Source organism: Pelobates fuscus, chromosome 5, assembly GCF_036172605.1.
Source record: "Pelobates fuscus isolate aPelFus1 chromosome 5, aPelFus1.pri, whole genome shotgun sequence".
NCBI classification, from domain to species: Eukaryota; Metazoa; Chordata; class Amphibia; order Anura; family Pelobatidae; genus Pelobates; species Pelobates fuscus.
The window spans coordinates 286,119,162-286,131,917 of record NC_086321.1 but is presented as its reverse complement, the minus strand read 5'-3'; the positions used below and the strand labels follow the sequence as shown (position 1 = coordinate 286,131,917).

Sequence of the window (12,756 nt, the reverse complement as noted above, 5' to 3'; positions counted from 1 at the left end):
TCTCGTTTTTGGGGGAATTGGAATGTATGCGGACTGCCAGGAGTGTAAGCGGATTGTATGCTTTTCCTGTTCGGCTGATTCCAGGGTTCGTGTGTTTCCAGTTCGGGAGTTTCCAGAATTCGTACAGTTTGCAGTTCGGGAGATTGGTGCTTGCAGTAGCTGCTGGTCTAGGAAAAAGGGGATTAGCGCCTAAACGATTTTTATCCCCTTTTGAGCAAAACGGTCCGTTACAGTTTCAAAACAGGAAAACATATCACAACAATTATATCATCAGTAAAAGTGCTGTTTGTGTGTGAAAAATGCGAAACAAAGTCACTTTCACTGACAATATCATCGCTGTGATAGGTTTTACTGTTTTGAATCACTAATATTTGTGTTCAGTGAAGTCTCCCGAGTAAAACGGTACCCCCCATGTACAGGTTTTAGGGTGTCACAGAAAGTTACAGGGTAAAATACAGTGCTAGCAAATTAGTCTCTGGAATTTCGGCCTGGGTTGGCAGGCAGGTCCCTCAAATTGCAATTAATAAAATTACTTAATTATGTAAAAATATTACATAAATATGCACGTAGAATTTAAATATATATGCATATTTATATATTTGAAGTCTACGTGTATATTTATATAATTATGTAATTTTGTATATGGACATATGTATATTTCGTATTATTTTTATTTATTTATATATACATAGATATATATCCAATTTCATTCTAAGTGTATTTTGATATAAATATATATATTTTAATATCAAAATACAGTTAGAATAAAATTTCATATAGATATGTAATTTTTTTAAATTTTTATTATTTTTAATTTTTTTAATTTAATTTACTTATTTGTATTTTATAATATATATATATATATATATATATATACACAATATATATAGTTATTATATATATACGTGTGTAATTTAATTATAAGTGTATTTTTATATTAATATATGTACATATTAATATAAAAATACACTTAGTATGATATTATATATGATATATAGACATATATTATATAAATATAATATATGTCTATATATCATATATATATATACACATATATAATAATTTTTTATTTTTATTAACATGTACCTTTATTTATTTTTTATGATTTTACAGTTGCAGGGAGACTGCCTGTCAGCACAGACAGTCCCCCTGCAGGCAGACAGATTGACACCTATTGTGACCATGTGGTCGCCCTGTTGAGCGATCACATGGCCCCAGGGGTCCTAATCCGCCATGGGAAGACTGTCTGGGCTGCAGACAGTCTCCCCACACCGGGAGCAACGCCGATCGCCGCCGGGGGAACGACGGCGATCGGGTAAGTACATTGCAAAAATGCCGATGACGGTCTTGAACCGTCCTCGGTCGCTAAGGGGTTAATACTGCATGTTTCCCATGTTTTTGTTTTGTGGCTAGTACAATAGCCTACTTTTTGACCAGAGTCAAGTGATGAATAAATGAAGATACAGAATGGCAAATTCAATCACATTGAGAATTGTTACAAGAATATAAACATAAATTTGGACCAAGCAGGAAGCCTTAACCCCTTCAGGACGGAGTCAATAGTGCACGTTCTGATCAAAACAAAACGTAAACAAAAACTAGAATTTGCTCTAAATGTCTGTTCACCCATAGTTCCCCTCTTTCATATTATATGCACCCACACTTATTATATATCATTTTGTTCAGGAGAAAAAGGGCTTTAATTTACCATTAACTATTCATATATGGAACATAATTTATTATGAATAAAATAGAAAAAACTGTGAGAAATTAGATTTTTTTTTTTAAATGTGTAGTTCCGCCTCACATTTTAGCTGTAAATGTCATAATACTGTTTTTTTACTGCAACAAAATGCACATACATATTTGTAATCAGCGATGTCTCACGAGTACAACAGTACCCCCCATTAACAGGTTTTATGGTGTTTTGGAAAGTTACAGGGTCAAATATAGAACGTTCCATTTTCAAATTGAAATTTGCCAGATTAGTAATGTTACCTTTGAGACGGTGTGGTAGCCCAGGAATGAGAATTACCCCCATAATGGCATACCATTTGAAAAAGTAGACAAGCCAAGGTATTGAAAGTGGGGTATGGTTTAGTCTTTTTTAGTAGCCACTTAGTCACAAACACTGGCCAAAGTTAGTGTTAATATTTGTTTTTGTAATATAATAATGGGGATGGCATGGAACGCCGTAACGGCGTTAACGGGTTAATGGAACACTATTGAAATACAAACACATGTTCCCGACTCTATAGTTTTAAAGTACACTGTGCAGCATTAACCCAGGAAGCACCTCTAGTGGTAGTCTGACTGCTACTAGAGATGTTCCCATATAGTAGTATAAACGCTGCCTTTTCTCTGAAGGTTTACATTAAGAAACCTGTAGGGACACGATGTAGACACTAGTACAACTTCATTAAGCTGTAGTTATTCTGAGGACAATAGTGTCCCTTTGTGTTTGCATCCCCCTCCTCCGACCACAATGAGTGTTAAAAACCCTTTATCCACTTTCCCTGATTACTGGCTCCGTCCCTGTCGTCAGAGAGAGAGGAAATTGAATGTGCATGTGTGGTGAGTGCTGCATGTGCGTTAGGCCTTCACCAAAGGAAAGCATTGAATCAGTGCTTTCCTATGTGGATTTTCAAGAAGCTGGGTGTCATGCAGAGCATCTCTAGTGGCTGTCTTGGAAATTCCCTTCCTCCATAAGGGTTAGGAGTAACCCTTTAACCCTGCAAAGTAGATGTTGCAGATTCTCTACATTTCTTTACATTGCAACGTTAAGGGAACAGGGACACTGAATCTAGATCACGTCAATGAGATGAAGTGTTTTGGGTGCTTATAAGTGTCCCTTTTATGTACAGTTTTTTTTATTTAGATATTTCTTTAACCACATAGTTTCAGGAAGAATAGCTGTTATGTGATAATGCAGTGTAGCTTGATGCCAAGTAGCTTTTGCAGATGCTTTTTCAGCTGAACATTTTAGGTCCAATCAAAACAGGTACTTTGAAGTGAGGGCAAGTACTACTAAACCATAGGGTTTTTTTTATTTATATATATATATATATATATATATATATATATATATATATATATATATATATATATATTGGGCTTATGGTATATGGCTGTAAGCTTTCTGCCCCCAAGCTGATAAATTGCAAGTATTTGTGAAAAAATACATATGCTGGCAGAGATAGTTGTACACTGCAAACTGTTTGTGTAAATGTAAAATTAATTAAAGAGCTTTATTTAACCTGATGTTTCTCAACAAGTAGAAATATACCTGAATGGAATAAAATGTATCAGTTCCTCTGAAAGCCACTACATGGATTTGCACAGCCCTTGGCAAAACTCCATTTAAAGCTCTCTCATCAACATTTCTCTTCAGTCCAATGTCCCATCATTTTCACCTCCTCTACAAACCCCTGCAGATTACAAAAAAAGGTAGCTTTATATTGCAAAACGAAGTAATCCTCACTTATAAATGGCCACATATCAAATAACAGCTGCAGTCCTCTATTTAGAAGTATATGCATAAGAAATGCTTGAATGTATAAGTTTTTTCCAAATATAACAGGCTTTTGTGTTATTTTTGTACATAGTTTGCCTTAAATTCACCTTTCATGTCAATATCTGCAATAGTTTTCCTTGTTTTTATGAATTTGTCACTACTTTGCTTAAGAAATAAATAGCAAGAACAGGTGCTGAACATTATGAATATGTAAATTTGCGCAGTCCCTTCTTATTATTTACATGCTGCCCTTTCATGTTTTTGAATTGTGTTTATATTTAATATGGTTTGGGTTTTAGTGGGTTGATGAAATTATTCCTTAACTCATTGCACCACGTAGACAGTTGTCCCTATGGCTCTGTGTATTTATCACCTCCGCCTGATACTAGCTGGAGACGGTAGGTATACTGCTTTTTGCTGTTTTGTGTCTACTTTTGGATTTTTATAAATTCTGATTGCTATTTATAAAGTAACATCATATTCTGTAATTTTGTCCATTAAGAGAACTCTTGCAGATAATTTTAAATACAGTGGAACATTACACGGATAAAGCCGGGTTGAGAGTGCTGCTTCTCCAAGCTTTTACTTATAGAACACTACTAGCCCTGGAATTGTTATTGAACTGTATCTGATCCTTCCCTTGGTGTGAAATTCTGTATTATTAAATGAATTTCCCTGTCCCTAAAAAAGCTACAAGCCCCCTCTTCTGTGACATGTGAAAAGCTTAAAAAGAGCTGTCTTCTAAACTCTGTGTTTTTCATGCAGTAAGAGCAGGCTGGGTAACAATAGAAAAACACATTATTTCAGTAGGCACTTTTAGTGTGCAGAGAGCTCCTAAAAACCATTAAAAAGTAGAGGGACAATATAGACATTAGCTTAATGGAGTGGTTTTGGAGTATTAATCATGCCCCTGCATTCTCACTGCTCAATTCTCTGCCAATCAGGAGTTATATCACCGTGCTTATTCAGCCTTATTCAGATCTCCCTGCATGGTATTTCCTAAACACTTCCTGTAAAGAGAGATCTGATGTTTACAGTGTTCAACTAAAGTTCAATTTACAGAGCAGATTTCTAAAGCAAGTTAACATGTGATTGAAAATGAAACCCTTTTTTCATGGAGGCTGTGTGAGGCACAGCCAGGGGAGGTGTTGCTAGGGCTGCATGGACAGAAACAAGTGTTTTAACTCCTTCAGGGCAGATGATTGAGTATGGAGGGACATGATAAAAAAAAACTGCTTCAATAATATAAAGTTGTTTTGATGCATATAGTGTTCCTCTAACGCTGAGATCGGACCATGAAGAGAGCAACAGCAGATGACATACCTTATAGATAATTTCCCAGTAATGCCCACAGTGGGTCAAATGTGACTGATAACGCTGTCTTTGGTGGGGCCTCTGGAGCATCAAATAAAGTTTGACTGGGCAGGTTTTTTTATGGTGTTTCTTAACACCAGAGTCCCCATGGCTGTCTTGGATTTATACAATTCTTTATTTGGGTAAGGATATGTCGGTTAATACAAATCTTTTTAATTCTGTCTGCGTAGTAGCATAACCAAGGGAAAAATTATTTCTCTCATTGAGGTTGTCACACACATTGGCATTTACAAAGGTTCTTTTAAATGCTATTGTCCATGTTTGTAAACCAGGGATTGCAGGAGGACTAGTCTGGATGATATCTTGGTCACTGCAAGAAAATATCCCTTGTGCAACGGCTTTCAATCTGTTGTACCCCTTTACCCAAGCAGATACTTTATGTGTAAAACTGTTACTCCACCCTTTTATACTTGACTCCCCCCCCCCCCCCTTTTTTTTTTTACTCTTCTTTTCTGAAGTGTGCCAACGTATTCCATCTTTCTGCAACTTTTTATTCCTCTTTTGGCACTTTTTTTTTGTTTTTGTTATGGGGTTTTTTGCATCATGAACTGACCTATATTACATTCTCAAAAATAAGACTTGCAATTTGAAGGATTTTTTTTATTATTATTATTAATAAATACAGTGACAACTGTTTATCTGTCTCAGAAACCCCACCGATCTGATAGTGGCAGAAACATTTGTCCTGAAGAAATGGCCCACTTTTGCACCCCCCCCCCTTTTTTTTTATTTTTTTTTTTATATATTTTGCAAGTGATAATTTTGTGGGGACACAATTTTTTTTTTTTTTTTTTTTTAGTTTGTTTACCTTTGGCCTGACCGGCTCTAAAGCAAAGATGTTTTAAAACTACATCTACCATGGTGCTTTCTCATTCTAAAGGCATGCAATGCATCATGGGAGCTGTAGTTCTACAACATCTCTGGGGATCTACCTTTTGGGCACCCCTACTCTAGAGGCACTTCTATACTGAAGACTTGTAATTATTGCATTATTTTTATTTTAGTTATACTTCTATGTCATTTTAGGACTAACTCAGATTCTGCATTGCATCAAAGTACAATGAATCCTAGTCAACAAGAAGCTTTTAGTGGAAGCTCGCAAGATATACATCAGAAACGAGGTAATATAAAAATGTCTTTAAGATGGCAGTTTCCCCCCCCAAAATAGTACGCATTTACACATTTCTGTAAGTTTAATGTTTCTTTACTGTCAGTTTTTGAGATACATTGACCAATGATCTGAAATAGGCATTGAAAGCCATGTATCAGTGTTTGCAGATGAGACAAAACTTGTAAAGTAATAAAATGTGAGCAGGATATTGCTTTGCTGCAGAGGGATTTGGATAGATTGGGGGACTGGGCACTAAAATGGCAGATGAAATTTAACGTAGATAAATGCAAAGTTATGCACTTCGGGATTAAGAATGCACAAGCAACTAACACATTAAATGGTAGTGAATTAGGGATAACCACACACGAGAAGGATTTGGGAATTGTTATAGACGGCAAATTAGGCAGCAATATGCAATGTCAATCTGCAGTTGCTAAAGCCAGTAAGGTTTGTATAAATAGGGGCATAAATTCTCGGGATGAAAATATAATTTTGCCTCTTTATAAATCGCTGGTAAGACCACACCTTGAATATGCTGTGCAATTTTGGGCGCCTGTTCTAAAGAAAGATATCATGGCACTAGAAAAAGTCCAGAGACGAGCTACAAAATTGCTAAAAGGAATGGCGCATTTTAGTTATGAAGAAAGGTTAAAAAAATTAAACCTGTTTAGTTTGGAAAAATGGCGCCTGAGAGGGGATATGATAACTTTATACAAATATATTCAGGGGCCAGTACAAACCTTTATCTGGAAATCTATTCATAAACAGGGCTATACATAGGACACGAGGTCACACATTTAGGCTGGAAGAAAGGAGATTTCATCTAAGGCAAAGAAAAGGTTTTTATACAGTAAGAGCAATAGGGATATGGAATTCTCTGCCTGAAGAGGTGGTTTTGTCAGAGTCACTACAGATGTTTAAACTGCAATTGGATAAATACTTCCAAAAACATAACATACAGGGATATAATTTCTAATTAGTGGGGTAATAGCTGCTTGATCCAAGGAGACATCTGACTGGTATTTTGGGGTCAAGAAGGAATTTTTTCCTAGTTTGTGGCAAAATTGGAAGCGCTTCAGACTAGGTTTTTTGCCTTCTTTTGGATCAACAGCAACAAAATATGTGAGGAAGGCTGAACATGATGGATGCAAGTCTCTTTTCAGCTATGTAACTTATTTGTATCAATGCGTGTGTTACTAAGTACGCTAGGCAATGTTGTATATAACATAAGTCTTGCTTTTACAAGACCATATTACCAGACTCATGCAGGAAGCACATTGCACCACAACTAGACACACACACACACACATCCAGTCCTGAAAGGGAGTGTGACCTGTGGACTAAAAAAAATGATTTTACTTACTGAATCTCAAAGTGACTTGGGAAGCATCACTACTTGCATAAAGTTCCCATATATAAATTATCTCCTTGCATGTTAAAAATATTTTTTCATTACTGATGGTAAGCTGTGTTATCTTGTTAAATTGTTATATAGTAAAACTGATTATTTTTCTTTTTTACCAGTGCTATTACTATCGGTCCCAGGCATGGAAGATAATTCCTCTGAAGCTGATAAAGCCCTAAACAAACAAGGATGGGACACAAAGAAGGTAGTTTCATGTTTTTGCAAACATTGATCAGTTTCACTGCTATTGAACATTGTAGGGCAAGTTTTGGATTAAAGGACCACTATTAGGCACCCAGACCACTTCAGCTTAATGAAGTGGTCTGGTTGCCAGGTCCAGCTAGGATTAACCCTTTCTTCTATAAACATAGCAGTTTCCGAAAAACTGCTATGTGTATAATAGGGTTAATCCAGCCTCTAGTGGCTGTCTCATTGACAGCCGCTAGAGGCGCTTCCGCACTTCTCACTGATTTTCACAGTGAAAAGACGACAGCATTGATAATGCTTTCCTATAGACTGGCTGAATGCGCGCGTGGCTCGTGTCGCTCATGCACATTCAGCCGATGACGAGGAGGAGAGTCCCCCACCCGGCGCTGGAAAAAGAGGTAAATTTAACCCCTTCCACCCCTTAGAGCCCGGCGGGAGGGGGACCCCGAGGGTGGAGACACCCTCAGGGCACTATAGTGCCACAAAAACAAGTGTGATTTCCTGGCACTATAGTGGTCCTTTAAAGTATGAATAAAAGTCGGCATGTCTCTCTGCGTCTTTTTATATGTTATCGGTCTTTCTCTGCAACTTATGCTTTTACTTTACTAGCTTTCATCTCTTTATCTCTACTAGACATACATCAATTCGTTAATTAACAAAAATGTTTACTTTGTTTTTGAATAGGTGAAATGTTTACGTTTGTTGCGTAATTCAAGGCCCAATTAAGAATGGTTTCCAGGTTTACTAGACATTTTATAAAAACAACTGCCAGAATATACAAGTTTAATGTAGGGACCCTGCACATAAGAAGAATTAAAGCATGTTAAGCCACACAAGTGAGCAGGCTTTTAATTCCTCTTTTCTTGCTGTGATATAAAGCACGGCTTGACAAATTTGTTTGGAATCTAGGAGCCAACTAAAAAAGTTAGGAGACAGTTATTTTCAACGAGAAAATGCAATTCTTAAAGGGACATTATAGTCACCAGAACCACTACAGCTTGATTTAGTTGTTCTGGTGTCTATAGCCTGTCCCTGCAGGCTTTTCAGTATAAGCACTGCATTTTCAGTAAAAACCCAGGGTTTACATTGCTGTTTAGTAACACCTCTAGTGACAGTCACGGAGATGGCCACTAGAGTCCTAGGTCACTGCTGCACCTCGTGCAGCACCCACTTTTAGTGTCTCCATTTTCTGCATGTAGGTGCTAAAAGCTCCTTATTGAGATTGATTAATTTAATGCATCTCTATGAGGAGATGTGGATTGGCACAATTGCTGCACATGCACAAAACCCTCCCAATGCTTTCCTAAAGTAAAGCATTGGTTTAGCTGAGATCATAAAGATTCAAAATCTCAGCCGTGGAGGTGGAACCAGCCACTGTGAAACTGGCACGGCGTGGAAAAAAAGGTGAGTAAAAACAACTTCCTCATGCGATCAGAGTGGGCAGGTACCAAAACGTGCACACGTACACACTCTGACAGACTCACATACACACGCTGACAACATGCTTGCACGCAGACACTCTGATGGGCTCACACACACGCACTCTGGCAGGCACACACACACACACACTTACATTTTCGTTTTAATTAAACCCCACTCAACCTTCTTAGCTTTAAGAGGCTGAGTGGCGGCAGGTAGGTACCTACGGGCACACGCACTTGGGATTTGTCGAGCACTGGTATAAGGCTATAATAATGAATACTTGTTAAGTTCATTAAAGGATCATTCAGTGGCATATATGCAAATTAAGATTGTCTCACCACTCTTCATTTTTACGAAACTTTAAGTATAGTGCTTTCTATCCCAGTTTCCTTAGCTAAACACTAAACTTTTAGATTGTTTTTCTTATTAGAACATTTCTCATGATATAGGCCAGTGATGCCTAACCTTGACACCATAAATAGTTTCTGGACTACATTTCCCATGACGCTCAGCTAGTTTTCATTGATATAGGCTACTCCAGTGGTTCCCAAACTTTTTAGGTTGAAGGCGCCCTTAATATTTCAATATTTTTCCAAGGCACCCCAAGTCAAAAAAAGTTCTAGGTTGTATATCTGTACAGCGCAGCGTCATATAATGGGCCCCTAATCTTGGGAGTGACACTGGTAGATTATTTAAATAGTACTATAGTCACCTGTACAACTTTAGCTTTATGAAGCAGTTTTGGTGTATAGATCATGCCCCTCCAGCCTCACTGCTCAATCCTCTGCCATTTAGGAGTTAAATCCCTTTGTTTATGAACCCTAGTCACACCTCCCTGCATGTGACTTGCACAGCCTTCCATAAACACTTCCTGTAAAGAGAGCCCTATTTGGGCTTTCTTTATTGCAAGTTCTGTTTCATTAAGATTTTCTTATCCCCTGCTATGTTAATAGCTTGCTAGACCCTGCAAGAGCCTCCTGTATGGGATTAAAGTTCAATTTAGAGATTGAGATACAATTATTTAAGGTAAATTACATCTGTTTGAAAGTGAAACCAGTTTTTTTTTCATGCAGGCTCTGTCAATCATAGCCAGGGGAGGTGTGGCTAGGGCTGCATAAACAGAAACAAAGTGATTTAACTCCTAAATGACAGTGAATTGAGCAGTGAAATTGCAGGGGAATGATCTATACACTAAAACTGCTTTATTTAGCTAAAGTAATTTAGGTGACTATAGTGTTTCTTTAAAGAAACAATCCAGGCACCATAACCACTACATTATGTTGTGTGTGTGTGTGTGTGTTGCTATATATATATATATATATATATATGTATATGTGTGTGTGTGTGGGGGGGGAATTTGTGCATGAGGGGTACAGGGGTGTGTGTGTGGGGGGTAGTGTGTGTGTATTGGAGGTATTGTGTGGTGTGGGGGAGCTGATGTGGGGTTGTCAGAATATTTATATCGGCAGACATTTTGAGCTAAGATAGAAATTAAGTGTCTACTGACAGTCACACTTAAAACAGAGCGGACTCCATTTTGGATCTTCAGGCTAACAAGGACACATCATTTCTTGCGATCTGTAACTAGCCAAACAAGGCTGAGCTTAGGAATGCGTTATATAAACAAAGGAATGAAGTCTCAGAAAAGATGGGGGTGGAATACAACCCAGAGACTAGTATATATATATATGTGTGTGTGTGTGTGTGTGTGTGTGTGTGTGTGTGTGTGTGTGTGTATATATATATATATATATATATATATACATTTTTCTATTCCACTAATATTTATTAAATAATATGATATTTCTTCCTGAATATTTATCCATGAATGGTCTATATTATTAACATAATACTGATTACACTTATTTTACTGTTATATTAATTACATATATAGTGGTTAGATGTGTGTATATATATATATATATATATATATATATAAGTATATATATATATGTATATATATATGTATATATATATATGTATATATATATGTATATGTATGTGTATATATATATATATATATATATATACACGCACATCTAACCACTATATATGTAATTAATATAATAGTAAAATAAGTGTAATCAGTATTATGTTAATACCGTATATACTCGAGTATAAGCCGACCCGAATATAAGCCGAGGCCCCTAATTTTACCCCCCAAAAATGGGAAAACTTATTGACTCGAGTATAAGACTAGGGTGAGAAATGCAGCAGCTACTTTTCTAAAATTCTAAATAAAATTAGATCCTAAAAAAAATATATTAATTGAATATTTATTTACAGTGTGTGCATAATGAATGCAGTGTGTGTGTATGAATGCAGTGTGTGTGTATGAATGCAGTGTGTGTGTATGAATGCAGTGTGTGTGTATGAATGCAGTGTGTGTGCATGAATGCAGTGTGTGTGCATGAATGCAGTGTGTGTGTATGAATGCAGTGTGTGTGCATGAATGCAGTGTGTGTGCATGAATGCAGTGTGTGTGCATGAATGCAGTGTGTGTGCATGAATGCAGTGTGTGTGCATGAATGCAGTGTGTGTGTATGAGTGCAGCGTGTGTATGAGTGCAGCGTGTGTGTATGAATGCAGTGTGTGTATGTTGCAGAGCCTTGGTGGGGGGTGGGCAATTTTTTATTTTTTTTTATTATTTTAATTTTTTTTTATTATTTATTATTATTATTTTTTTTAATTTAATTATTATTTATTTTTTTATTATTATTTATTATTTAATTATTATTTTTTTTATTATTACTATCTTTTTTTTTTCCGTCCCCCCTCCCTGCTTGATACATAGCAGGGAGGGGGGCTCTCCTTCCCTGCTGGTCCAGCATTGGTAGTTCAGTGGGGGGGAGGAAGGGGGCTGTCAGAGCTGTTACTTACCTGTCCTGCAGCTCCTGTCAGCTCTCTCCTCCTCCGCGCCGTCCGTTCAGCTCCCTCTGTCAGCTCCCAGTGTAAGTCTCGCGAGAGCCGCGGCTCTCACGAGATTTACACTGGGAGCTGACCGAGGTGCTGAATGGACGGCGCGGAGGAGGAGAGAGCTGACAGGAGCTGCAGGAGAGGTAAGTAAGATCTCTGCAGCCCCCACAGCCCCAGTCTGTATTATGGCAATGCAAATTGCCATAATACAGACTATTGACTCGAGTATAAGCCGAGTTGGGTTTTTTTAGCACAGAAAATGTGCTAAAAAACTCGGCTTATACTCGAGTATATACGGTAATATAGACCATTCATGAAGAAATATCATATTATTTAATAAATATTAGTGGAATAGAAAAATGTCTCACAGCTTCACTAGAAAGCCAGACACTAGTGATACAGATAGATAAAAAATATATATATATGGGCTGCGCCAAAATGGAGGCAGGTACTCCAGTAAAATATCGCTAGGATACCGGTGGATAGTCGTGAATACTTGATTAGGTTTCTTGATAGAGGTAGGTGCGTCTGGTGTTGACCGTTCAGTATATGGAAATACAAGAGAGGTAGAGGCGACCAATGTTGCAGTATGTAAAATTCAAAGTGCAATAAATAACAGAAATAGAGAACTCACATTCGGTAGAGCTATGGCCAGCTCTGGTGTGAATCGCGTACAGCGGTATTGTTATAGTATTCTTTTAAGCAAACCAATAAGTTTGAATGACTATCTGTTCCTGACCAAATTAGAGATGATTAAATTGCGTATACGCAGAAGTAAATTCACACTGACACGAGGTTCAGGTTGAA

The 12,756-nt window shown here is 37.3% G+C and overlaps 1 protein-coding gene across 2 annotated transcripts in view; it reads left to right on the top strand.

Annotated features, from left to right (window-relative positions):
• The window catches only part of CRTC1 (CREB regulated transcription coactivator 1), a 166,614-nt gene that overhangs the window by 102,478 nt on the left and 51,380 nt on the right, over positions 1-12,756 (top strand). For both annotated transcript variants that reach the window (XM_063455402.1, XM_063455400.1), the window contains exons 4-6: positions 3,851-3,912; positions 5,915-6,009; positions 7,524-7,609. In XM_063455402.1, coding sequence (XP_063311472.1) covers positions 3,851-3,912; positions 5,915-6,009; positions 7,524-7,609 — 243 coding nt within the window. The remainder of the gene's footprint in view (positions 1-3,850; positions 3,913-5,914; positions 6,010-7,523; positions 7,610-12,756) is intronic.